This window comes from Mirounga leonina, unplaced genomic scaffold (assembly GCF_011800145.1).
Source record: "Mirounga leonina isolate KUSES-001 unplaced genomic scaffold, KU_Mleo_1.0 Mir_154, whole genome shotgun sequence".
Taxonomy (NCBI): domain Eukaryota; kingdom Metazoa; phylum Chordata; class Mammalia; order Carnivora; family Phocidae; genus Mirounga; species Mirounga leonina.
In genome coordinates, this window is record NW_023270389.1 from 65554330 (window position 1) to 65581540 (window position 27211).

At 56.1% G+C, this 27211-nt stretch overlaps 1 protein-coding gene across 15 annotated transcripts; it reads right to left on the bottom strand.

Moving 5' to 3' along the window:
* On the bottom strand, positions 1-25093 carry PSEN2 (presenilin 2). 15 transcript variants are annotated; one of them, XM_035011025.1, is made up of 12 exons: positions 23749-24738; positions 18734-18950; positions 14666-14826; positions 12159-12373; positions 10860-11052; positions 9073-9140; positions 8148-8368; positions 7372-7470; positions 4995-5078; positions 4643-4744; positions 1602-1720; positions 1-409 (listed from the first exon to the last, which is right to left on the bottom strand). In XM_035011025.1, exons 2-12 carry the CDS (start codon positions 18786-18788, stop codon positions 347-349), a joined length of 1380 nt encoding a protein of 459 aa, XP_034866916.1. In that variant the 5' UTR covers positions 18789-18950; positions 23749-24738; the 3' UTR covers positions 1-346. The 15 variants fall into 15 exon arrangements, with proteins under 15 accessions (XP_034866916.1, XP_034866905.1, XP_034866903.1 ...); XM_035011014.1 differs by having other exon boundaries at positions 1-678; positions 4643-4741; positions 23749-24735; XM_035011012.1 differs by having other exon boundaries at positions 1-678; positions 23749-24732.
* Between the last annotated feature and the right edge of the window lie 2118 nt (positions 25094-27211).

The following is a 27211-nucleotide window of genomic DNA, read 5'->3' on the forward strand; positions in this document are numbered from 1 at the left end:
TTCCAAGAGGATTCATCTATTTATTGATATTAAGCCACTTCCCAACAGTAACTGCCTAACAAGAATAGGACTCAATTTCTAAAGGTAGTAAAATAACGATGACATCATAGACAAAGCGTTGGGGACATTCCACGCAGGGCAAACCAGCTTTCTTCTCCCGCAGGAGTGGGCAGGTGCTAGGTGCCATCCCGAGCATGAACTCCTGGTCCCTTCCTTCGCCTTGGCCCTCGGAGCATCCCAGGCTGCGGTGTGGGGCTGGGCGACTTCTCCACGTCCTCCCCACGTGGCATAGCCGTCCCGGGCTCCTCCAGACTGAACACCGGCGCTTCTGGCCAGTGAGCCGTGGTCAGGTGACAAAACCACTGGCACCAAAAAGCTGGTCCTTCCTCTTCGCCAAGTAAACAGGACACTTTTTTTTTTAAGGAAAGAAATGTCTTAAAAATATATGGCACTAGAGCGTAGAACTATACGAGGGCACCCATGACGACTTCCCACGGCTGCCAGCCCCATGCCCGACCCCCATCAGATGTAGAGCTGATGAGAGGCCAAGGTGTCCATGAATGGACGCACCAGGTTGTCCGTGGAGAAGTAGAAGATGAGCCCAAACGTGATGGAGATGGGGAGAGCGGGCAGCGCCTTCTTGAACACAGCAAGCAGCAGGAGGGTCAGACACAAACCCTGCAGGACGCGGAGGGCTGCTCTCAAAGCTCTGTGCCATGCCCAAGGGGGAGCGCTCGCCCCGTTTAACACCCTGCACGCTAACGTGGGAGCCTCCTGACTCCCAGAACGGCGCTGCTCTACCAGACCACCGCCCCCACCTGGCAACGAGACCAGTAGCAGGCAGCCTCCCCTCGAGGGATGTGTATTTATAAAGAGCTGGACAAGCTCCATGGAAAGGCTGGTAAGGGTCTCAGTATTGGCGCCTCTAGAGAACCAAAGATGCCATGTGACCCATCCCCATGGAAGTGGCTGCCTGTCCTGTCCTGCCCTGGCTGATGGGGACAGTGATCCAGGGAGGGGACAGGGGACCAGAGCAGCTGCCCTGTCCTTGGGTAGGGCAGGGCTTCATGTCAGACAGTCTGGAGGTGGAGGAGGCTGGGGGTCCGCTACTCCATCCCTGACATGCTGTGGGCAGGTAGGAAATCCCCAGGAATACAAGCCTCAGCCTTCCGGCGCCCTGTGACACCCAGCTTTGCCAGGGCAGAGAGTGGAGCACCTGCTGCTCAGAGCCTCCACCTCTCAGATGCAATCCTCCTAGGACACTTCCCCATCATGGGTATCTGGCCACACTGAGTCACTGCTGGGGTTCGAAGTGACGGGGTCCCCTCCCTGCCTCACAGATGTCATGAGACTGCACACAAAGTCGGCCAAGCCTCTGCATGGCCATGTGCATGGTCCATAATGCCAGAGCTCCTCAGCCATACCTGCCCTGCCTGGACCCTCCTGTAAGCCTGTCTCATCTCGAGGGGCTTCCTGGCAGCCCTGTCCAGCCCCCACCACCCTGCCCCTCCAAGGGACAGCAGCATCTGAAACTCCCCTCGGATCCAGGTCCCCCCCCCACCACCGGGAAGACAGGGCAGGTGCACCCCCGGCCCACTCACAATGAGGATGGCCACGAAGCATGCCAGAGTGGTGTTCCAGTCCCCGCTGCCGGTGGCTGCCGCCTTGCCCACCAGCACACTGTAGAAGATGAAGTCCCCCAGGCCAAGCTTCACGCCCCCTGTATGGGGAAGAGAGTGAGCCCGTTGGTATCGGGAGCCCCAAGAGGAAGTGGTGGAGAAGGCGGATGCCAGCCCACACCCCAGCCACTCCGCCTGCCCCAAGGGATCCAAGGGACCTGGGCCAGAGTCCTGGGGCCTGTGGGGGCCCAGATGGGGCAGGGTCGCTGCCAGCCCACCTCATCTGGCCTCCAGGGCAAGGACTGGCTGCCTCAGAAAACCAGCAGCCAGTGGGAAGAGTGGGGCCATTGGGCTAGGCCACCTGCCATCTGGGCTGTGAAAAGCTGGCATTTCTGACAATTCGGGTAAAATTGGTGCTTGACAGTTGAGTAAGAAAAGAGCAAATAAAATGTATTTTCAGGGGTCAGTGGGAGGCTGTACAATTTACTGCTAAGTTTATGTTAGAAATATTTTCTAGGAAATTTTATTTCACTACTTTCAAGAGTGCATACAGTGCTTAGAGCTCCTCTGGCAACCCTTCCCCTTAAAAAGAGGTAAGCATAATTGGTAATAAGCTTATCTCCTGCCGACAGTAAATGAGAACTCGAAAACTCGCAGGGTGCTTGTTTCCTTTAGATGGGGTTGCCCGGACGGAGTACTTGTTTACAGGGAACTGCTCACCGCAGACGGTACAAATGTTTATCTAACAAAGTCGCACGTGCGGGCCAGCTGCCTGTCTGGCCCTCTGCGGCCTCCTCCTGCTCACGGGGGCTCCTTGGCTGGGGCTGGACCCCGTGCCACCCTCTACCAGACCTCCGGAGGCTGGCTCTTGCCCCCAGCCTGCTTTCCTTCCTCAGCTGTCTGTCTCCACCACGCTCTTCACTGTGGTCTGTCAGTCTCCCTCTCGCTCACCGCCCCCCCCCCAGCTTTCCCGCTCTCCCCTCTTCCTTATCTCTTCTTTCTCAGAAGAGCTCTGTGTTCCCGTCCTGTGCACTTGTGAGGCCCGGAAGCCCCAGGTCCCCCCCAGTCAGGGTGCAGGGGGGAGGCCAGCACACCACCCGTGGATGCCCGCGGCCTCAGGCTGCTCCCTGCTCAGTCCCCTGTCCTCCTCAGGTCCTCCTCTGGCACTCTCCCTTCCTCCTCACTGTGCAGACCCAGGTTCAGCCCCTCTGTCTCTAATTCTGACCTGAACCCTCCCCAGGCCCCCCTTCAGACCCAGGTTTTGACATGTATGTGATGCCCTGACTCAAACCCTGGCCTCAAACAGAACAAGCTTCCCTTCCATGTGGCTGCTGAGTGTCCCCCTGCAGGTCCCAAGATGCTTCCAGCTGTCTGCCCCGCATGCCCCATGTGCCCCTGGGTCACCCCCACACTCCCGCCGGCTCCTCCCACACCATCTCCTCCCAGCCCGAGCCTGCGTGGGTGGCTCTTCCCTCACTGCTGCCAGGGGCCTGGTCTCCCAGCAGGGTCAGCTCCTCCTGCAGCCAGGGTCCACCTCAAATGCTAGCTAACAAACCACTAAGGGCTCCCCACTGCCTCCAGGGCAGAATCTCAGCTGTACCCTGAGTGTTGCACACTCAGCTGCTCCCCAAGGCTCCCTCCTCAAGCCTGTGCTGCTGGGTCATAAGGAATTTTTCTGGCCTTTGTCCCTGCTTCCTGGGAGGGAGGCTACATCCCTGGAATTTCCCAAGTAACAGGAGTGTCTGTTATTCAGGAGACCCAGGATCCTAAACCCTTGAGTTCATGCAAGTGAGAGGATCAGGAGGGGCTGGTCTACCAGAAAGACCAACCTTGTGAGAAGGGGGCGGGGACTGGAGCCAGCTGGCCTCTGGGGGGACAGGCCCCTCCCACACCTGCCCTCTGCATCTCTTCACGCGGCTGGTCCTTAGTTGTCTCCCTTATAATAAAACTGTAATTGTGAGCACAGCGCTTTCCTGAGCCCTGTGAGTCGTTCTAGAGAATTACTGAAACTGGACGGGTAGTGGGGCAGAATTGGGTAGTGACCCCCAGGGAGAGACAGGGAAGGGCCTGTGTGGAAGACGGTCTTGAAGACAGGCCCAAGGGCACATTTCCAAGAGGATAAAAATAGTCCTTCCACCAGGACACAGGTATGGCCAACCTACTGTGTGTCGGGTGGCACATGGGACCCCGTGTTCCACAACCCATGGCAGCCCGGAGCGTGTGGCAGGGCTGTTAGTGGCTGCCTAGCCCAGTCTGCCCCTGAGCCCCAAACCCACACCTTGTGCCCCCACGGCTACACTGGGACCTCCTCGGCCATGCAAGTGCATGCTGGGATGGAATTCTCCACCATCTGTAACCCTGCCCCCTCTGGGTCACGTCCTTCCTCCCACAAAACTCAAAACCCTTGGTGGCTGTGCATGGTGCACAGGCCAGAACCCCCACTTCAATCTGGGAGGCCCTCTGAGCCCCAACGAGCCTCCCAGTCCCAAGTCTGCATCTCTGGTCTGGGTATCCTGCCTGGGCTTCCTCTAAATCACCCTGAACTGCCGGCCCCCCAGCCTCTGCACCCCCACCCCCACCCCTGCATCCCCTGCTCCCAGAGCTCAACCCCTGGAGCTCAGCTCAGAAGTCCCCACCTCAGGTAACTTCCCCTGGGGCCCCCAGAGCAGGTCAAGGAGCTGGGTCACTGTGCTCTGGCCCCCGTGTTCTCCCGCATGGTCCTCCCGGCCCAGTGTGGGTGATCAGGACCCATGCCCTGTACACCTGAGCCAGGCCTGGATTACTGCTCGCACCCAGCACGGTAGAGACACACCATCCACACTCGCTCACATCTGGTAAATACGTGGCTTAGCAGGAAGACTGCCTGGACCCCACCTGTGCAGGCTCCTCCTGGACTTCTGTGCCCATCTCTGACATGAGGAGGGGCTTCTCCCCACACCCCCAACCCCGACCTCAGGGAGCCCCAGCTCCACCCTTGCCCCACCCCTGGGCCCACGCAGACCCTCTCGCCATGGGCACCTTACTTTCCTCCTCTTCCTCCAGCTCCCCGCCTGGGGAACCAGGCAGGGGGGGCTCAAAGACTTCTGGGTATGAGGGCTCCCCAAAACTGTCATAGGAGTCTTCTTCTGGGTGTCCACAAAGAGAATGTGACCGTCCCGGTGTGAGGCGGGGGCGAGGGAGAGAGACAGAAGTCCAGTCAGGGGGAGCTCTGAGCTCAGGGCTCCCTGGCCCTCACCCACCAGCCAGCCCCGCCCTGACGCAGACAGAAAGGCTCTCCGCTACGCTCAGTCCCCAGCACGCGCCTCCCGGTCCTGCACCCCCCATAGAGGCCAGGCCAGGTGGACCTGGGTGCAGGTGCAGTCCCCTGACACTCACCCATCTCGGGGTCATAGGGCAGCTGAAGGGCTCCCTGGGAGGAGGGGTCCAGCTTGGCCATGCCCACCGTCCACACCATGGCAGCTGCGGAAGGAGAAAAGGTCCTGCGTCAGGCACTGCTGAGTGAGGCTGCCCCCAGGGCCTGGGAGGCAGCATCCCCAGAAACCATCACCTCCAGCGGGGACGTGCCTATGCCCCTTGTTCAGGGCCCCCTGGGGGAGGGGTCCAGAATCACCAGATGTGGGCAGACAATGCCTTTCCTGGGCTTTTTTTTTATATCCACTCTGTTGTGAGATAGACCACAGAGCTGCTCGTCTTCTGGCCCTGAAACTACCCTCTGAACACCGCCTCCCCTCCCCCACGATTCCAGTTCCTAACTCCTCTAGATGCTCCATAAAGTTGGATCCCACAGCATCTCCTCTTCTGACTGGCTTCATTCACTCAGCATGGTGGCCTCTAGGTTCATCCACGGCATGTGTCAGAATGCCTCCCTTTTCAGGGCTGAGTGATGCTCCACCACGTGGGTTCACCACGTTTCGTTCACCCACCTGTCCGTCAATGGGCATCGGCATGACCGTGGCCCTTGGCTAGCGTGCATGACCCTGCTGAGAACATGGGTGTGCAGACATATGCTCGAGACCCTGCATCTGATTCCCCTGGATTTCCGTCCAGGATGGGATCGCTGGGTAGGGAGCACTGACTGGGTTCTCTCTGGCTGGGAAACTCTCGCCTGAACTCCCACCACACACGTCTCTCCAAGTCTCCATCTGGCCACTCCGAGCATGCCTCGCCTGAACATTCCCCATGGCGGCCACGCGGCCCCGCTGGCCCCACCCTGTCCCTCTAAGTGGCACCTCCATCCCTACTGTTGCTCAGACCCCATGATGCACGGACATCCTTGACTCTCTCCTAGCCCGCACCCCAAGCATCACAAATCCTGCCAATTCTGCCTCCAAAGTATCTCCAGTCTCAAAGCCTCTACCGCTCCCCTGGGGCCAGAGCCCCCCCCCCCCCCCCCCCCCTGGGTTGCTAGTCACCCCCCAACCCAGCTTCTCTTCCACTCTTGTCACCATGACTTTTGCTCTCCCCTCAGCAACTTGAGTGATCCTGCTAAAACGTTCATGTCAGCTCGGTCCAAAGCCTTCCAGGGCGTGAAGCTCACTAAGGAGTGAAAGCCGAGTGCTCATCATGGCCTGCAAGGCCCAGCAGCCCCTCACCTGCCCCCTCCTCCCTTCTGCCCCCCCAGTGGCTTCAGCTCCCCAGCGCCCCTGGACCTGCCCCCTCCTCCCTTCTGTCCCCCGGCAGCTTTGGCTCCCCAGCGCACCAGGCCGCACCCACCTCAGGGCCTTCTGCTGGAACTCTGTCCCCAGGGCTTCCTAGGGCAGGTCTCCAGTCAAATGTCACCTTATGACAGAGGTTTCCTTGACTACCTGACACAAAACAGTACCCCCACTCCTCCCCTAAAGTCCTTAGCTCCCCTACCACTTCATCTTTTGACAAAGCACATCTCCCTTCTGAGAACGTGCGCTCCCCCAGAGCACAGAGATGGTGAACACAGGTATGAGCCCGGTCTCAGGCCCCCACACGTGGCTCTGCTTCTCTGAGCAGCCTCGAACCTGCTTTTAGGCTGTGGGCCACCTGCCAACAGCTCCCAATCCAAGTTCCATCTTGCCTTTGTAGATGTTATCCAGCACTTGGCAGCCGGTCTGCACCCTGCAGACAGCTGAGCCCCAGGTATTCAGGCTCACTCCTCAAATATGCCCATCGACAGATGGGAGGGCATTAGGACCACAGGGCTCTGAGCACTGTGAGGCCAGGGGCCACGTGGGTCTTGTTTCTTGTGGCACCGCCAAAGCCCAGCACTGTGCTTGCTGCAAAGTGTGGAGCTGATGCTTGTCTGTTGAATGCATATATAAATCCAAATCCCTACACACTGGCCCCACAGCCAGCAGCAATCCCGTGTGCCTTCCCTTCAGAGACTTAACTGCAACCAGCCACAGAGCCGTCGAGGAAGCCCAGCGAAAAGCAGGTGCACCTGCTCCCCCAGACCCCTGCCCTCCAGAGCCCCTCTCCAAAGCACCCTCTCAAGAGTGTGGAGGGCCGAGCGGGTGGCCAAGGGGGGTACCCACCACATGCCACTGGATGCTGGACGCGACGCAGCTGTGGGGTGGACCACATCCCCTGCAGCCCCGGCTGGCCCTAACTCTCTAAGCATCTTCTGTGTGAAACCAAGATCCAGCCTGTTTTTGTCCCTAGCGGGTGGGCCGCCCTGGGATCACCAAGGCCACCCCCTCCCCTTGGATCAGTGAACTCTGAAAGCCATGGCCAGGAAGCAGCCCTGGTTCCCACCTGGGGAAGAGACATAGGGGTCACTCACAGGAGTATATCAGGGCAGGAAATATGGGCTCGTTTCTCTCCTGGGCAGTCTCCACCAGCATCCTCAGTGGCCCTTTGGGGCACAGCACAGCCACGAGATCTGGGAGAGCAAAGACATCTGGGACATGTGGCAAGTGACATTTATTCCCAAGTAGCCCCCAGAGAGGGGGAGCCAGGCTGCAAACACCAGGGCAAATGTAGCCCAGAGCCCCCGAGCGAGGCTCAGAGTGTGTCCTGTGTGCCAGCTCCCGACCCACGGTTTCCAGCCCTGACACTGAGAATCCACATTGGCTGAAGCCCAGAACGGGGTCTAAATTCCTTGCAAACAAGGAATTGCCATGTGGCTCAGGTACCCCGATGGTGGGCTTGCTGTCCTGAGCCTCCCATTCCTTACCCTTAAAATGGAAGTGACAGGGAGAGAGAATCACACTAACACTAGTTAATGAGGAGCTAATGTTCTGGGCGCTCGTTATTCACAGGTCTTGTGATCGACCCTATGGTTGCTCTGAGGAGCAAATCCTCCCAGTGTGTCAAGTGCTCACCAGTGTGAGCACTCAACAGATGTGCTATCATTAGTGACCACGTCCACAGCCCCAAGCCCCACAGCCCCTGTGTCTTACAAAGGCGAGCCTCTCAAAGGGGAGACCATCCAGCATTCGTCAGAGGGGGAGCCCCTGTCAGCACCCACCACTCATGGGCACCAGTGAGGAGGACTCGACCCTGGACACTGCCCCCACTGCCCACCACCAGGCTCGAGTCCCACCTGCGCCTGCCTACCGTAGACAGAGATGGCACCCAGAATGACCCACGCGGACCACTCCGGGAGGTACTTGATGAATACCAAGGCCATGAGAGCACTGATCATGATGAGGTAGGCCTGCTGCAGCACCAAGGGGCCTTTCCAATGGATGCACACCATGCCCACTGCCCCGAAGTTCCAGACGGTCAGGAACAGGGTGGGGTAGTCCATGGCCACATTATAGGTCTTGAGCACTTCCCTGCACAACCAGAGTCAAGCCGTGGGGTGGGAAACTCAGCAGAGAGGTTAGACCCTAATTAGACATAGTTCAACACCCCCTGCTCCTCAACCACTAAGCCCCAAGCTGGGTTTTTCCGACCTCTGGCTTCATTACTAATACCCCATTCCCTGGTTCTGTGACTCCTGTAACAAACCACTTCAAGTATTTTCTGGAACAAGGTGGTGAGTGTGCCAACGTCTCATCCTTGGGTTCGTTCACATACACATGCGCTGGCACAACCTGGAAGACCCTTTGCCCAAAGAAAAGGTCCTCCTGTCTCTTCAGTCTCTCCGGGCCCCTGGGTCAGGCTGATGTTCCAAATAGAAGGCAATAGAGCAGATCACTTTTCCCATAAATGAGCAAGTACCCCGGCCTGGCCCAAAGACTAGAATGTAAATTTTAAGGGGTTTACACCCCTCTTGGGTTCACAGAGATCATCCTCTGTGTTGACTGTGCTCAATTAAATCAGGAACAAGAGAGGAATGCGTGGCCCACCACAGAGTGCCCCTCACCTGGGTCAAGGCCCGTGGGAGGAGGGATCAAAGGCCAGGCCCTTGGAGCGGTGACACTGGGGAGAATCTGGAGTCCAATGGGCGAGCGCCCTCCTCACCCAGAACTGGAGCCTCGTGGGGGTTGGGGGGAGGGAGGGGCCCGAGGAGCCTGCCGCCCACAGGGTCACTTACCCGAGGTAGATATAGGTGAAGAGAAATAGCAGCATCAGGGAGGACATGATCAACCAGCCGTGGATGAACTAGACAACAGAAATGGGCAGAATGAATACAGGCCCCCAGCTTCTTGGGTCTCATGCCCAAGCCTTGAGAATCTTCATTAGGCTCCTCTATTACTGTGTGCTGGAAGGTACTGAGTAGCTGTGTGACCAATAAAGAGAGCAAAGAAATTCACAGAGTTCTCTCAAGGTCACCTGGCAAGTGCATGGAGCAGGAATCCTTCAGGTCCAAGCAGCCAGAGCCCTGCTCCCTCCCTGAGGGAAGATGTGCTAGAGACTCCCACCTGCCGGGCATGGCCCTAGGCTCCGGGGAGGAAGCCAGCGGCGTCCCTGTGCACACACTTCGTGCCAGTGTGAGGGCCGTAGCTAATGAATGTATATGCATATTGACAGGTAGTCACAGGGGCTACGAAGAAAAGAATGTCAGGTAAAAGTGACGGGAGACTCCCTGGGGTGCTATCTTAGAGTGGTCAGCGCCATCTTTGAGGGAGCGTTCTCTGGTCACCCCGGGAACAGCCCTCCCACCTGAGAGTCTATACACAGGTCCTCAGAGAGACACGTGCCTCCTGTCCTGGCCAACGAGGGAGGTCAAGGATGATGGTGGGTTGGTCCTAAGCCAGTCCCTTGGCCAGCCCTCAGTGGCACAGGGGGGTCACTGCCACCATCAGTCACCGGCTCGGGCCACCGGGTACCTCAGTGGGAACCGGGTCTCCTTGGAATGAAGGTGGTGGCCCAGCTGCCTCTGGGACGTGCTGATCCTTCTTGCCCCAGCTGCCTTCACCCCCCAGGACCACCATCACCTCCCTCCTGAGTGTCACAGAACCTGCAAGGATACCTCACCGAACTGCCTCCCACCAGTCCTGGGATGGGTCGCCTGACAGCCGCTGACCACGGCAGTGCCGGCTTTCCCCGCCCCGATTCCCTGACTGGCTTATTTTCACCGGCCCCGTGGCCTCTGCTCCGACCATGCAGCCCCTACGCTGCTTCCCAGCCCCACTTAAAGCTGCCTTATTTCCACAAGTCATCATTCACTGATCAGCCTTGGCGTCCCGGCACTTGTGACAGCCCTCCTGTCGTCTACCCCTGCGTCGCCCTGGCTGGGATGGGCTCCTGTCCCTGGGCTGAGCCTCCTCTTTGTTCTCCACCTGCGCCACAGAGGGTGGCAGCTGGTGTGAGGATGGCTTCAAATCAGCCACCCCCAGTGTGTCTTTCTTTTAGGCCTCAGGGGTTCAGACCCTAAAACCCACGTCTGAAAGCTCACGGCCTGCCGGGGAGAGACAGCGGCCCCGCTCAGGCCAGGTGGGCCTCCCCCGGAGCCTCTGCTGTCTGGCTCCCGGGGGCCTTACCGCAGCTACAGGGCCTGCCAGTCTCCCAGGCCTAGGAGACCTCAGCACGGCACCTGCACAGCCAGCAAGAGGGAAATAGGAAGGATGAGTAAACCTGCAGGGGAAGTGTGGGGCAAAGAGACCCTAAAATACAACATCTTGCTTCTTCGGAAGAAGCAGTGAAATAAAATTAACTCCTGAACGTGGAGAACGCTGCAGTGAGGGACGGGGGCAGGTGGGATTCTGTGCAAGGTCCAAGGACGGTGGCAGCAGGCAACCCCCCCACGGGGGTGGGGGGGGGCAGGGGGACAGCATCTAACAGCAGCGTCTGCTCTGTCTGGGGCAAGAACCCTGGCAGGCATGTGGCAGCAGGGGGCGAGGCGGACAGGATGGGGCAGCAGGCGGGGCCGGCCCTCACCTTGTAGCAGCGGTACTTGTAGAGCACGACCAGGAAGATGGTCATGGCCACGATGACGCTGATCATGATGAGGGTGTTGAGCACAGAGTTGAGCAGGCGCTGGCCCACGGAGGGCGTGTCCTCAGTGAATGGTGTGTAGATGCTGAGGGAGATGGCGGGCTGCAGACTCTGCTCCCTGCCTGCTCCATAGGGCCTGCCCGTGAGCCACCCAGCCTTAGCCTGATGCCTGAGCCCCGAATGGAAAAGGAAGGGGCCCCCCAGGCCTCCCCCTCCCCAAGCTGTTTGCCTGCCCTCCCTTAGGCCTCCCCCCACACCACACCTCTCCCACCCCCCACACCACACCTCCCCCTAAGCCCTCCCCCTCCCCAAAATGTTCTCCCCCGACTCCCACCAGGCCTCCCCCTCCCTAAAGTGCTCTCCTGCCCTCCCCATTCCTCCAGGCCAGGGCGCCCAGCAAACCCCCACAGCCAGCCCAGGACTCGCCCACCGCCTCCCCTACCCCACGCAGCACAGGCCAGCAGCAGTGGCACCCATAGCCAATACATGCGAGAAGCCGTCCCCTGGCCGCCCGCCCTGTCCACCCTGTCTGCCTGGGACTGCAGAAGCCTGCCTGCTGAGCACCTTCCCTCACAAGGCATGCTGGGCCCCCTCCCACCTGCTCTGCAGCCCCAGCCCACCACAAGCCTGCCCCTTTCTTTGGAAAAACCAAACCAAAATGAAAAGGATGCTCTCTAACTAAAAACATTAAAAACAAAGTTCAGAGAAGCCAGTCAGAGGCGGGCGACTGCGCCAGAGCAGCAAGCAAGGGAGCAAAGGTGGCTTCCCACTTGTCCTTCCACTAAAATGATCCAAGCCTCCCTCACGGGGCTGGAAGCCAGCTAAGAAATCTCCGGCCCCCACGCGGGTCTCCATCCACAGGAGCAGAGGCCCAGAGAGAAAACCACCTGTTCAGTCACGTGGTGTGGCACACCTGCCCCCGGGACCCCACACCGGGGACACCCTGCCCAGGCCACGCAGCCAGAGCCTGCCCTCCGCCCTGAAACCCCGTGTGCCTTAGCACTGCACAGCAGCAGGCACTGTTCCATTTGCCTCATTCTCCTGGTGTTGGACCCATTATACAAACAAGGAAACTGAGGCAGAGAGCGGTTAGGAAAGGGTCCGTGCAGGTCACGCAGCGGGGAGGCAGTGGACAGAGCAGAGTATGGAGTCAGGCAGCTCTCAGCCCAGCTCTGCACAGGCCCCTGGCATGGAGCTGCGGGTGCAGAGGACCCCCCAACCCTGCCCTGCTCCCCAACTTACAGCTGGCCATTCTTCTCCGTGTAGAAGCGCACAGACTTGATGGTGGCCACCACCACAATCATGCACAGCGTGACAGGCACAAACAGCATGATCACATGCTTCGCCCCGTATTTGAGGGTCAGCTCCTCTTCCAGGCCCGACGGCTGCCCAGGGACCCCACTGCACACGTAGTGGTCCGCGTCCTCTTCGAGGTCCTCCTCACTATCCTGGCTTCTCTGTGGAAAACCGCTCCGTGAGGGCCACAGCACGCCCCCATGGTGGGCCCTGAGATGCAGTGCCTAGGTGTTTTGGAACTGGAAATGAACAGTTTGAGTGTTGCCTTCTAGATGGAAGAACCAGCCTAGGGGGCAATGCTCTAGATGCAGGAGTGCTGGGATAGCAGGGCATTGGAAACATTTACGAGATCAACCAGGGAAGATTTATAGCTGGCACTCACTACTGCAAATGCAGGAAGGGGCCATGGCAGCCTGTAGGCCCAGGACATGTGGCTCATGAACCCGAAGCGCATCTAGGGATCTCCCTCCTCCCTCCATTCAGGGACTCAGAAGCCATTCAGTTCTGTTCAAGGAGCCATACAGATTTGGAAGGAGACTGGCCAGGTGACAGAGGAGGAAGACCAATTACACACACACTAGAAGAGTCTTCACCCATGAGGACTCTCTGTAAGACACTGGGAATTTGCAGAGGAAGAAATTACTTGGAACTCCCCTGACACGCACAAAATAGGGCATGCAGAACTGGGAGCCATGAACCAGACCCCAATGGGCTAACTGATGCCAAAGCCCTGGGGGGCGGTTCCATGCTCCAGGAAGGTGGGAGGGCAGGACACCGGCACACGCTGCCCTAAACCCATCCGCAAGAATTTCTGTTTGGGAATTGTGCCAACTCAGGGTCACTCGCTGCCTTGTTAATTACATTAACCGCCAAAGACAAAGCCAAGAGAAACACAAATTCAAAAGGTTCTTTGCAGAGAGAATTCCAAGCTAGACACTCAGCTAAGATAAGGAAAAGTGCAAAGGAGGGGTTAGGAGTGGCTCACGGTGGCCTTGAGCTGGAGAGACCAGAGACCAGCTCGCTGGGAGCTCAGAGGATGGAAGAAATGAGCTCTAATTTCAGCAATGGGGACTAAGGCTGGCTGGTAGGAAAAATTCCACACGAAAGGTTTTAAATACTATAATGGGCAAAACGGAGCTGGGGTTTCAGGCAAATCCAGATGCTATTTTGCCCTGATGGGGAGGGAAGTGGTGAGGCTAGGTGACTCTCCCCCAGGGCACCCCGACTTCATGATGTTACAGCCTCCTGCCCTGCAGAGATAAGATCGGAATGTCTGTGTCCCCCCAAAATTCACACGTTGGACCCTACCCCCCAATGTGATGGAATCTGGAGGTGGGGCCTTTGGGAGGGACCAGGTCATGAGGGTAGAGCCCTCCTGATAGGATAAGTGCACTTATAAATGGGCCCCAGACACCTGCACCCTGATGTTTATAGCAGCAATGTCCACAATAGCCAAACTATGGACAGAGCCCAGATGTCCACCGACAGATGGATGGATAAAGAAGAGGTGGTATAAATACACAATGGAATACTACTCAGCCATCAAAAAGAATGAAATCTTGCCCTTTGCAACGACATGGATAGAACTAGAGGGTATTATGCTGAGCTAAATAAGTCAATCAGAAAAAGACAATTATCATATGATCTCACTCATATGTGGAATTCAAGAAACAAAACAGAGGAAGATAGGAGAAGAGGGAAAAATAAAACAAGACGAAATCAGAGAGGGAGGCAAACCATAAGAGACTTTTAATCATAGGAAACAAACTGAGGATTGCTGGAGGGGAGGGGGTGGGGGGATGGGGTAACTGGGTGATGGGCACTAAGGAGGGCATGTGATGTAATGAGCTCTGGGTATTACATAAGAGTGATGAATCATTGACCTTTACCTCTGAAACTAAACTAAACTAAAATAAATGGGCCCCAGAGTACTCCCTGGCCCTCTCGCCACATGAAGACCCAAGGAGAAGACCCAGAAGAACCAAACGCCAGATTTGTCAGCACCTTGCGCTCACACCTCCCAGCCTCCAGAACAGTGAGAAATACACTTCCGTTGTTTATAAGTGGCAGCCAGCTCAACAGTCACACACGACTGAGGTAGATGCTCATCCCATGGCTCCCAGGTCTGGTTGTCGACCCTCCGCGGTGCTCCCCCTGCCACCCCGGGCCTGTGCTCCCCTCTCAGCATGCAAACTCGCTCCCACGCTCCGTGGTGCAGCACCTGTGCTAGGAAGGTGGGGGCTGGGGGCAGAACCATCCGGTCCGTGGCAGACTGCAGACATGCTGTCTACTCCAGAGCCCTCACTGACCGGGCCCCACCACCCACCCTGGGGGACCCACCCTGGCGACCGATTCTCATCCTTACTTTCCCAACCCTCCCGCATCAGGGCATGTCTGGGTTCCATCCATGAGGGCCAGGAGCCCGGGGCCTCTGACCGCTGGCGGGAACCTACCCACTGGGCAGCATTCTCTCCATCCTCCAGGCCCTGCCGGGCCTCCTGGCAGCAGCGCGGCGGTGGGCTCTCAGCTGACATCAGGGACGTCCTCTCGTCACACACTTCTTCCTCACTGTCAGAGGCCATGAACGTGAGCATGGCCCTGCCTTGGGAAGTGCCTGGAGAAAGGAGCACAGGGGACCTTGGTCCATCTTCCTGCAAGGCAAAGGCAGCAGAGGACTGAGGCAGTGGCCAGACGTGGCCCGAAGACCTGGACACAGGTCCTGCCCAACAGCCGCCTAGGACGCTGGAAGGCAAGACTTCCCAGGAGTCGCCTCTACAGCTGCGGCAGCCTCCGGAGGGAATGGCAGGGATCTGGGCCACAGGCAAAAGGCCCGACTAGAAAAGTCATGGCCACTCCAAACTGCCAACACTCTCATTCATTCAATCAACAAATATCTGTTGAGCACCTGTGGTGGGACAACAAGGAGGACGAGCGAGAAATGTTTGTCCTTAAAAAAAAAAAAGAGAGAGAGACACCTGGGTGGCTCAGTTGGTTAAACATCTGTCTTTGGCTCAGGTCATGATCCCAGGGTCCTGGGATCGAGTTCCCTTTTGGGTTCCCTGCTCAGTGCGGAGCCTGCTTCTCCCTCTCCCCGCACCCCCGGTCATGCTCACTCGTTCTCTCTCACAAATAAATAAAATCTTCCAAAAAAAAAAGCTATGATCTAAGCGTTCACCAAGAGGTACAGAAGCACGAAGAAGGGTCACTCTTAGAGATCAAGCATGTTTTCTAGAGAAGATACCACCCCTGATGGAGACAGAATTTTCCAGGTGGGAGGAAAGGGCAGAGGGCATGAAGAATGGATACTCCAGGAGGGGCCTGACGCTGCCAAGGCGGGGCTGTGGAGGCGTGAGGGCCTCCTGAGCCATGTTAGGAGACCTCCCTGAAGATAACTGTGGGAGGGGGACAGGCTCTGACTCAGGGGTAGCAGGCTGGAAAGCCAGCGAGGGGGGACTGGGAGGACACCCGTCAGCGCTGGATGTGGGGGTGAAACAGGACAGAATCCAGGATGACAGCCAGGCACAGAGCCATGAGCAGGGGACAAGCATCTCAGGGGAAAGATGGAGTCTGGTCCAGGAACCTGTTGAGTGGGAGGGGGTTAGAGGAGTTAAAAAGGGTCAAGGAGTCTGGGGTGCAGGGCAACAGCGAGAACATGAGAGGTGGGGTATGTGTGTGTCTGTGTGTGTCTGGTGGGAAAGTTCAGCTGAGGGCAGGACCCACTGGGAAGGCCAGGCTGGAAGGTCTACACTGCAGGGAGGCCTGCCCCTAGCTCCACTGTGCACTCCTCGAGCACAGTGTCCTTACCACAGCAACACAAGGAAGCTAGGGCAGTGGAAGGACCTAGAAGAGCTTCAGACAACCCCTGGAGGACTTGGCTATCCCTCCAGCTTCCTGGGCAGGCCTGCTCTCCCACCAACACCTCCCAGAGGCCCTCAGGGCTGAGCTACGGGGCACTGGGGACAGAGGGCCAGGCCTGGCCTCGGTTGAACGCGTGCCTCCCCGACAGTCCCCCCCCGCAGGAACATGTGACTTCCAAATGAAGCAGGCAGGTTCCTTCTACCATCAGTCAGCTCTGCTCACCCTGGCAGGGCCTTCGACTTGGGCTGTGGCCAGGATTATTCCCTAGTGGACCTCACCTCCATCCCCCAATTGCAGGCCAAAGGCAGAGCCCGCATCTGCTTACCTCACAGACTAGGACCTGTGACAAAAGGCTCCCGGTCAGTCTCACAGGGGCCTCAAAAAGAACCAGCTCCGGGGTGCCTAGGTGGCTCAGTTGGTTAAGCGCCTGCCTTTGGCTCAGGTCATGATCCTGGGTCACGGTCCTGGGATCAAATCCCACGTCGGGCTCCTTGCTTGGCACGGAGTCTGCTGCTCCCTCTCCTTCTGCCCCTCCCCCCACTCATGTTTTCTCTCTCTCAAATAAATAAATAAAACCTTCATTAAAAAATAATGCACCAGCTCCCTGATGCAGGGCAGACCCACCAGAGCAGGAATTGAAAGAGAAATACCAGGTGACATCACTCACAGGCAGAATTCAAGAAACAAAACAATTGAACATACAAAGAAACAAGCCCCTAAATAGAGACCCACAGGGTGGTTTCCAGAGCAGGGAGAGGGGCCAACAGGTGGAGGTGAAGAAGAGACACTTCTCGTGATGCACGCTGAGAAACGTATGGAGCCGCCGAATCACTAGATTGCACACCTGAGACTAATATTACAGAGTACGTTAATTATACTCCAATAATAAAACAGAAAGACAAGAGCAGGAGGACCAACAGAGGAAGACAGAAGACAAGTCCCAGAACGGGGACAAGGCTCAAGCTCCTGCAGTTAAGGTCGAGAGGAGGAGGAGTCTGTCAGCTGTCGGGGGGGGGGGGGGGGGGGGGGGCGCCAGGGGGGAGGGGGGGGGGGGGGGGGGTTCTCAGGTCTCAAGGATTCAGAGGGACGAAGGCCAGGAACAGCTTCCCAGGCAGAGACTGGAGGAGGCAGGGCATCCTGACAGACAGATGTGTGGGATGGGGGACCTCATGGGGTCTGTTCCGACAACACCAAGCGCTGCAGCTAAAGCGTGGGGACCCAGCTGGTAGCAGGAAGGCTGGAGGTCAGAAAAGGCAGGACCCGCCTCCAGGGAGGAGCAAGGGCTGAGTCCCAAAGGGAGGGGCCAGCCAAGGCTTTGAGACAGAAGAGGGGTGTGAACAGAACGAGGGGAGGGGTCTCCTCCCTCTTCACTGCAAGTCCCCCAGCACCAGCGTCAGCTCAAGGCCACGGGAGGGCGGCCAGACCTGGGACCCAACACATTCAACCTGACGGAGCCCAGTCTGAGGGGACCTGAAATTATGGGGAGGCTCTCTCAGTACCTTGTTTTCTAGCACGTCAGTTCTGTTTGGGGTAGGAATTAATAGTGTAGTTACGACCCCTCTTCTCTCCCCCTCAGGCCCCTGGGGTGCCTGCATTTGATCTCTGCAGTGACTGGAGGAACAGATCCAGGTCCCTGGATGGAAAGCCTCATGGCTGCAACCTCCCCCACCAAAGGCAGGGGACGGCGTCAGCCTTCAGAAGCATGCCACCTGCAGCCTTCGAGCCTGCCTCGTCCCCTGGGCTCCCAATGACAAGCAAGAAGGGAAGGTACAAACAGGGAGCACAGATGCTTCTTGAAAGGAGAAGGGGAGCCGCGGGGGAGACTGGGGACACAGAGGAGGGGACCAGTCCTTCCAATTTCCATTTCTTCAGCAAGTTGCCAGCAGCTAACAAGACAGTCCCCAGAGGCCACTTCTGCCTCCCAGCGTTTCCCTGGTGTCCCCGAAGGATGCCCGGCAGGGTGAGCTTGAAGAAGGACTGTCAGAGCTAATTCAGGCATGGCTTCCTGGCCAGAAAACAAAGGCTCCCTGGACAGATTCCTCCCAAAGCCTGCCCTGACACCGGGCCCAAGACTCCTAGGACCCAGGACAGCAGGCCCCCCGAGGGGTTTGTGGCTGTGAGAACAAGGGCCCTATCCAATCCCAACCCTCTGGGCCTGCTGGCTGGGTGGGGACAGGTGAGGAGCCTTCAGACCCCTGAACACCTGATAGGGGACTGAGCACTCAGAAAAGGCTGGGTCCCTTAACATGCCGTTTCTCAAAGGGTCCAGGCCACCTCGGGCAGGGCTGGGGGGACACCACCTGCTGAGCCCCAAGCACGCACTACACGCAGTGACGTGGGAGCTGGGCACTGCTGTTCCTGCCCATTTTACAGATGAGGAGACAGGTCTGAAGCGTGATAGGTTCAAAGTCAGCCTTGAACCCAGGTAGTCAGGGTCTGCAGTCTGAACACTACGCTAGACCACTTAGCGAGTGTGGATCCCCAGCTTCATTCTGACCAAAGGTCCAGGGCTCTGCACCTTGAGACGGCCCCTGGCTGAGAGCCTCTCCTGGGGCTGCCCAGCTCTGGAACTGAAGCCCAGCCAGCCCCCAGGCCCCCAGCTCAGGACTGCAGGAGTCCTGTTACAATCCATCTCCCTGCCCCCCGGCGCTGCTCAGCACTACCTGCTCGCTGCATCTGGGAGTGAAAGAAGGAACAGTCCTCCTCCTGAAACCCCATCTGGTCAGAGAGCCACTGAGGCAGCAGAGGGGGAGCAGCTCTTCCCGCCAGGAGATCTGCAGGGGGAGAAGGCGGTTCCCAGGCCCAGGGAGTCCCCAGGCGATGCCCACCACTGACGGGAAGGTGGAAAAACTAGGTCTCACACGCCTCCGGCACCACCAACTGCGGGCAGCAAACAGGGAAAGCTTTAATAACATTCATACCTTTTGATGTGAAATGCTACTTCTCGGAAACTGCCCTAAGAAAATAATAAAAGATTTTCATAAAAACACATTTGCTGCGGTTGCTTACAATGGTCCAAAAAGTGAAAATTATGGAAATGCCCAACTCTGGCCTAGGACTCGGGTCATCCAATGTTAAATGTAATGGATCTAAACCTTCACATTCACGACCATTTGAACATTCTTAGAAAATGTTCGTATATGAAGGGCTGGCAAGATAGATCACAAAATACCAAACGCAGTTAACCTCTGGACGCCGAGACTGTGGGTGATTTTTCACATTTTTCTGCATTTCTCAAACCTTCTATTATAAACAGGGATTGTGCCTGTAGTTTTATTTTTTAAGCCATTCATTTTTTTTTTTTAAAGTAGGCTCCATGCCCAGCATGGAGCCCCACGCTGGGCTTGAACTCACAACCCTGAGATCAAGACCTGAGCTGAGATCAAGAGTTGGACACTTGATGGACTAAGCCATCCAGGTGCCCCAAGCCATTAATTTTTTAAAGGGACATATGGAATATCAACATTGAGACAGACTTCCTTCCCATCCTGCCGCTCCTGCGTGCCCTCATGGGATTGGGGGTGAGGGGGACAGGTGGACACGCAGCCCCTCTTTTTACCTGGCTCTGGAGAACACAGCACACCTCTTGCTTCCAAGTCGGAACTGAATGAAGCCTGACAGCACTCTGAAATCTCTGGAGGGGGAAATCACCACCCAAATGGATGCAGATCAACAATCTTACTCGATATTTGTCCACATCAGGGCACCAGTGACGTCAGGAACACCCTCGGGAGGCATACTGGGGCGGGTGGGGGGCGGAGTGGCTCCTGCCACAGCCTGATGGCAGGTCCTACCAACCACACAGCAACCAGCCCCAGCTGGCTCGGCTCGGAGCCGGCCGAAGACGGGAGGGCGGGTGGACGGGAGGAGGGGCAGCCCTTCCCAGGAACTGCAGGCTGCCTGGCTCGGGATAGGATGCAAAGCCCACACAGCCAGAGAAGCCACCACTTCCTCCCATTAATCAGCTGAATGGGATCGAAAAGCTGAATTAGCCAAACCGGGTGAGTCTGACCCAGAGAATTCCCCCAGTGTGCCTGTGTCAGCAGCTCCTGCAATTATTAAGGAAACCCTGTGACCCAGTTTCCTTGACCTTCTCATTTCAGAGACAGACTGTAAAACGCCATAGTAACCAAGAGCGCCTCACTGGAAAAAGATGTAAATCGCTCCTCCAGAAGCAAAGTGGGAGTTACCCCATTTACCTTGAACAGTAGGGGCAACGGAGGAAGGTCAGGGTCCTGCACACCTTGTTTCTTGTTTGCAGCAGGCCAAACTCAACGGGGACCCCTCACTTTCAAAGAGGGTGGCTAGGGTTTGCACAGACCCTTCCTCTAGGGTCAGACCTCGCAGCACTCCCCACAACTCCCGGGAAGTTCTCACAGCCTCCCTCATACCGGGGAGGGGTTCGCAAGGGACAAAATTTCCTCAGGAATTCCCACAGCCTCCCTGTCCCCCCCTGGCCCAGGGCAGCTGACCATGTATTTGGCCCTGGTTGGCCTCTGTCCGTCCACCTCAGCCCAAACAGGGATACACCATTACTCATCAGGCGGTTCTCCCTAACCCAGGGAGGCAGCCTTGGCTAGAGTGCCTCCCTATAGAGGGCCGCTCCACCCTCCCAGATCAGTGGCCCCAGGGTACCCTGACAGGGCCTCCTGAACCTCAACCCAGGCTCTCGATTCACCTGTCTGCCGTCTTCTACTCAGAAGTGTCCAGACCCCAGGCAGACCTCCCTCATGTCCTGAAGTAGCTTGGCAAGCGGGCAGTTTGGGGAAAGTGGTAGAGGCCATGGTCCTAACATGCCATCTTTGAGTCCAGCCCAGGAAAAAAGGGTTCTTTTTAAACGAGAAGCAGCGATTCAATCACCTAGCTGTGGAATTTGAACACACTCCCTAGCTGCACAGAGACAACTGATTTAACCTCACGGGGCCATCCATCTCCTCATCTGGAAAGAAGCAGAATGGACACACCTTGCAAGAGTCCTGTGGAAACGAGGGATAATGTGTAAAGTGTCCTGTAAAGAGCAGGTGTTCGGGAAACAGCAGTTACCATGAAGACGGAACAGAAGCAGCGATACAGCGGGACAGGGAGGGAAGCTGTTGACGCCCCCATGGAAAGTTACTTACGTGCTAAACCACTAGACACAAGAGTTCAGCGGCCAAGGTCACCCCTCACCCAGGCCTGGGGGGGGGTGGTGGCGGAGACATGGCTTCCATCTAGCCCCAGCCCTCTGGCAACATGAACACTTTGTCAAAGGCGGAGGCACATCCATAGGACAGATGCCAGAGCTGGCACCAACCTTAAAGGCCATCTGGTCAGTGCCCTACTTTGTAGTTAAGGAAACTGGAGCCCAGAGGGGCCAAAACCTTGGCTGTGATTCAGGTCAGCGAACTGCCCATGGAGGAGCTCTTCCCTGTCCACCCAGAGTACGAGTGAAGCTCACACACTCGGGAGTAGCCCAGGGCCACGGTCACAGGGGTGGCCCGCACAGCACCCCAGGTGTGCTCTCTGGGGGCACAGCCATCCTTAGAAGGCACATGCCTTTGCCACTGGCAGGTGTGTGTCTTTAATATACAGCTTCTTCAAAACACAGAGAAGAGGTAGCCGAATAACAAATGCCTCCTGATCACGGTTTCACTCAGTCTCTTTCCTGCCCCCAACCCCTCAACTCCAGCCTGGGGGCTACTCTGCCCTCCGTCCATCCGTCCGTCCATCCATCCATCCATCCAACCATCCATTCATCTGCTACTAGGGCTCCACATGGCAGGGAGGGGGCCGGAGTCAGCGCGCTGCTTCTCCGGGTCAATTCAAGGTGGGAAAGTGTCCTGCTACACACTAGTCAGATAAATAATGACACGCTCATGTGCTCTATACACAAGAATATTTGTGAAGTGAACAATCTGAAGACGTAACATTCACACAAAAAATAGGATACAAAACTTCACGTCCAGCTTCCTGCATCCAATACTTTCATAAAGGATTATATATACATGCGTGAAGTGTGCTGTAAGGAAATGCATGCTGACAGGGGTTATCTCTGGGCTGAGAGCCAATGGAGGACCTTTTAAAAAACAGTTCCTGGATTTTCTAGAACAAACATGCATTCTCTTTACCTCTACAAAGCCAAGGATTTTCTGGTTAAGGTACAGCAGAAAGGCGACCACCCTCTGCATTTTTCTTCCCGTGCTCCAGAAGACCATATTGTGGCAAAGACGAACGAGCAACCCATTCTCCCAGGCAATGAAGAAGCTGGACAACACTGATCCCCTCCCTAACATCTGGTCTTTCCCCAGACTTTACCACAGCAGCCTCACCACCTCCAGGCCTGGAGGCCAACACTGGATACACAAGGCGTGAGGCCCATGTCCCACCAAGCTCCCCTCCCAGGCCCTGGTGGGGGGCAGCCTGTGCCAGCCTCAGAGCCCTGACATTCCCCCCCCCCAGCCCTCCCCCAGCCACTGGAGTTGGGGAACAGGTGGGAATACTTGCAGAAACACCGGTTGTCTTGCCAGTCTCCAACTAAACAGCGTCCCAAACTCAAAGCAACAGCTGTAAACCAGCCAAAGATATCTTTGGTAGAAACACGCATGTGACCTACACACACACTGCTTTGGTCTCTTTAAAAAAAATTATTTGGCGGGCACCTGGGTGGCTCAGTGGGTCGAATGTCTGACTTCAGCTCAGGTCACAATCTCAGGGTCCCAGGGTCTTTGAGCCCCGTGTCAGGCTCCCCACTCAGTGGAGAGCCTGCTTCTCCCTCTCCCTCTGCCCTTCCCCCACTCATGCTCTCATGCTCTCTAATAAATAAAATCTTTTAAAAATTATTTTTATTTTTATTGCTTTGTCAAGTAGATACTAATGGAGAGCACATAAAAATTTCCAGGGCAGTAGGGCAGGGACACAGGTAGGGGTGAATGTGGGAAGTGTCCCTATGCAAAAACTCAAAAGATTAAGACCCAGCCAGCTGGGTTCAAATCCTGGTGCTCTAGTCACCGAAGGCACCTAACAGGACAAGTGGCTTAACTCCCTGAACCTCAGTTTTCCATTACTGTAGCTGGTAAAAATAATAGCTACTTTTGTGTGACTGCAGCTGTAAAGAGACATTGCATATGACACACTTTATGCTCATCATCAATAACTCAGAGGCTTATGGTGCCTGGCTGGCTCAGCTGGACGAGTGTGTGACTCTTGATCTCGGAGTCATGAGTTCAAGCCCCATGTTGGGTGTAAAGATTACTCAAATAAATAAAACCTTAAAAAATTAAAATTAAAAATAACTCAGAGACCAAGGTAGGGGAGGCCTCTCATTTGGCAAACCCCATGTATGCAGTGGGACTGGGAGCAGCCATCGAGGTGCTGAGGGGACAGGTGACAGGCATGGCAACACACACCAGGCCTCCAGGCACATGAGGGGCAGCCTCCAGCCAGGCTCTTTCTTATGCTGCTTTCTCCAATAGATAGGAACAGGGCATTCATTTCATCCAACCCCCGTGCATGCACCAAGTAAGAGTCTAGACTTGATGCACAGCCACTTGAACACCAAACCATGCAGAATTTTCCCTGAAAACCCGAAATGACATCTATCCCACTCTGCAGCAAACGTTCTTCCAAGCCCCCCATTTCCAGCCCCAGACCTAAAGGCCCCTTCACACACCCCAGGAATGAATCTGGACCGCCCGCCTACCTGTCTGCCCAATGGGTGGCTGAGGTTGCAGCTCTGAGCTGGTGCCAGGACCCCTGCCCCTTCACCAGCCAGGCTCAGAAGACACAGCTGCTGACACACCTCCCTGCTCCCACACAGCCGCCTTCACGGCCAGGGGCACCCGAGGCTCCCACACCTGAAGCAGCTTATCCCGTGTCTTTAATTACTGCTGAAACACTGGAGGCTCAGGTGTCTACAGAATGGACATCAAGGGCATCCATACCAGAAGCCAGGGTCGGTCCTGATCAAGTTACTGTTAGGACGGGCTGGAAAGCCCAGGCTGACGACTGTGAGTTAAGCTGGCTCTGGAGGGGATGCCTCTCAGGTTCTCCATCTGTAAATGGGGACGCAGTTAGTCCACGAACCCACAGTTCATCCTTAAAAAGGAAATACTCATTAATTCAGCAGACAGGAGCATTTCATCCAGCTACCAAAGGGCTGAGGTCTGCTGCCAGGGCTGGACAGCAGACCCCCGGGCCAGACGGCGAACCCTTAGCTTAGCGGGTTCTGAGCCTGGCTCTACTCTATCCTACCTGACTGGCCCTGGACAGCCACGTTAGCTCTGTGGGCCGAGTTTCTTCATCGATAAAATGTAGGGTGGGTACTGGCCTGTTTCTGTTTCCTCCAGCTTCAAAAGCTTGATTCTGGGAGTCTCCTCACGGCTTTAAAACGGCCAAGCACCGCTGATAGCGAAATTGCCGGCTCCAGGCCCGACCTGCGGGCGATTCCCCACCGTGGCGGTCAGACCCTCGCCTACCCCCTGCCTCGAAGGCCCACCGGCCCGGGAGCCAAGGCGGCCCCAGCGCGGGAAGGACGCCGTGCCCGAGCCTCCCAAACCCACGTGAGCTGCTCCTTTAAATGCCCGGTCCTCCTGCGGGCCGCGCCGCGCCGCGCCGCGCCCACCACTAGCGTGCTCCGGCCGCTGGGAGGCGGACACAGCCCGGCGTAGGCCCAGGCCTGGGGGCCGCTTCCCGCGCTCCTCCCACTCACGAGGTCCCGGTTGGCCCCCGCCGCCGCCGCCGCTTCCCCGCGCGCTCCCCTCTCCGCCCCTGCGCCGCTCGCAGAGACCGGACAGGCGCGCTCAGGGACCGCAGCCCCGCGCCGGGGAAGGGGCCGCGACCCGCCCCGGAGAGGGGTGTGCGGGGGCCAGCGCCCCGCCCGCGGGTCGCGGCTCCACCCCGCGCCGTCCAAGCGGCGGAAGACCCGGCCGGGCCCGCGCTCCCCAGCCCCACCAGCTTACCGGGCCCGGCTCGGCCGCACCGCTCCAGCAGTGTTTACGCAGCTGGCCGAGCGCCCATCCGGCCCGGGCCCAGTCGCCCGCGCAGACCCCGCCCCGGCTCCGCCCAGGTCCCGCCCCCGGCCCCTGCCAGGTCCCGCCCTTGGCCCCGGCTCCGCCTCACCTGGAGCCTGGCCTTCGCGGCCGGTTCCTGGCGCTCGCCGGGGCCTGAGCTGCCCCTGTGGCGCCGCGGGGACGCCGGCCTCTGATCGCACAGGGGCCTGGCAGCTGCTTGGAGCCGTAGCGCATTTGCTTGGAGGACATCTCTTTCCTTGTAGTGTTGGGTCCCCGGTCTCCCGCTTCCGCCTGTGAGCTAACATCACGAGAATGTTCCTGCTCTATTTTCTAGAACATCAGAGCCACCAGGAGCTCTAGATAAAATTGTACAGGGATGAAACTGCTACCGATGACCTGTGAGTTGGCTGAAGGAGTTGTGACTCCTGGATTTAGGAGTATATGGGGCGAGCTGAGATGGTCAGCAATTTGGTATTTCTGAGTGGCTTCGCTTTTTTTAAAAAATTAAGGTAAAATTCGCATAACATAAAATTAACCTTTTTAAAGTGCGCAGTGGCATTTTGTACATTCATAGTATTGTGCAATCCCAGCCACCTATCCCTAGTTCCAAAACCTTCCCATCACTGGAAAACCTCCTACCTGTTACCCAGTTTTTTTCATCCCCTTCTCCCCCAGCTCTTGGCAATCACCAACCGACTTCTATCTCCATGGATTTACCTACTCTGACATTTCATATAGATGGAATCATACAATATGTGATCTTTGGGGTCTGGCCTTTTTGATTAGCATAATGTCTTTGAGGGTCATCCTTCCTGTGGCCTGTATTCGCCTTCATTCCTTTTCATGGCTAAATAATATTCTGTTGTATGTATGTCCCACTATTTGTTGATCCATTCACTCATTGATCACATCTGGGCTGTTTCCACCCTTTGGTTATTGTCAGTCCTGCTACTGTAACCATGTGTGTACATGTATTTGCTTGAGCACCTTTTTCAATTATTTGGGGTGCATACCTAGGAGTTGACTTTCTGGATCATATGGAAATCCTATGTTTAACTTTTTGAGGAACCACCAAACTGTTTTCCACAGAGGATGAACCATTTTACATTCCCACTAGCCATCAGTAGAGAGTTCCAGTTTCTCCACACTGTCCAACACTTATTTCCCATTTAAAAAATTACTATTGTTATTATTATTATTGCCTTCCCAGTGGGTATGAAGGGGTACCTCATTCTGGTTTTGGTTTGCGTCTCCCTATTAATTAGTGCTGTTGAGCATCTTTCATGTGTCATTGGCCATTTGAGTATGTTCTCTGGAGAGACATCTATTCAAGTCCTTTGCCTATTTTTTTTTTCCTTTGCCCATTTTTAAATTTGGTTATCTTTTTGTTGCCGGGTGGTATGAGCTCTTTACCTACCTGGATACCAGACCCCTGTCAGTACACAGTTTGCAAATATTTTCTCCCACACCGTAGGTTATCTTTTCACTTTCTGATAATGTCCTTTAATGTACACATGCCTTTAGTTTTTATTAATTCCAGTTGATATTTTTTCTTTCATTGCTTGTACATTCAGTGTCATATCTAAGAATCTATTGTCAAATCCAAAATCATGAACATTTACTTCTGTGTTTTCTTCTAAGAGTTTTATAAGAATGCTTATATTTAGGTGGTTGATCCATTTTGAGTTAATTCTTGTATATGGTGTGAGGTCTGGGTTCAGCTTCATTCTTTTGCATGTGGATATCCAGTACCATTTGTTAAAAAACTGTTCTCTCCCCAATGAATGGCCATGGCCCCCTTGTCAGAAATCAATTAGCCATAGACAAATGGGAAAAAAACAAATATTTTTTAAAAGCTGCTTAAATGCGGGGCACCTGGGTGGCTCAGTTGGTCCAACTCTTGATTTTGGCTCAGGTCATGATCTCAGGGTTGTGAGACTGAGCCCTGCATCGGGCTCCATGCTCAGCAGGGAGTCTGCTCAAGATTCTCTCTCTCTCCCTCTGTCCCTCCCCTCCGTGCTCTCTCTCTCTAAAATAAATAAATATATCTTTAAAAAAATAAAAAATAAAAAAAATAAAAGCTGCTTAAACCCAAATTAACCCAAGATGGAAATGGAGCAGGCCAGCATTTTGACAGACAAAATAATATACAAA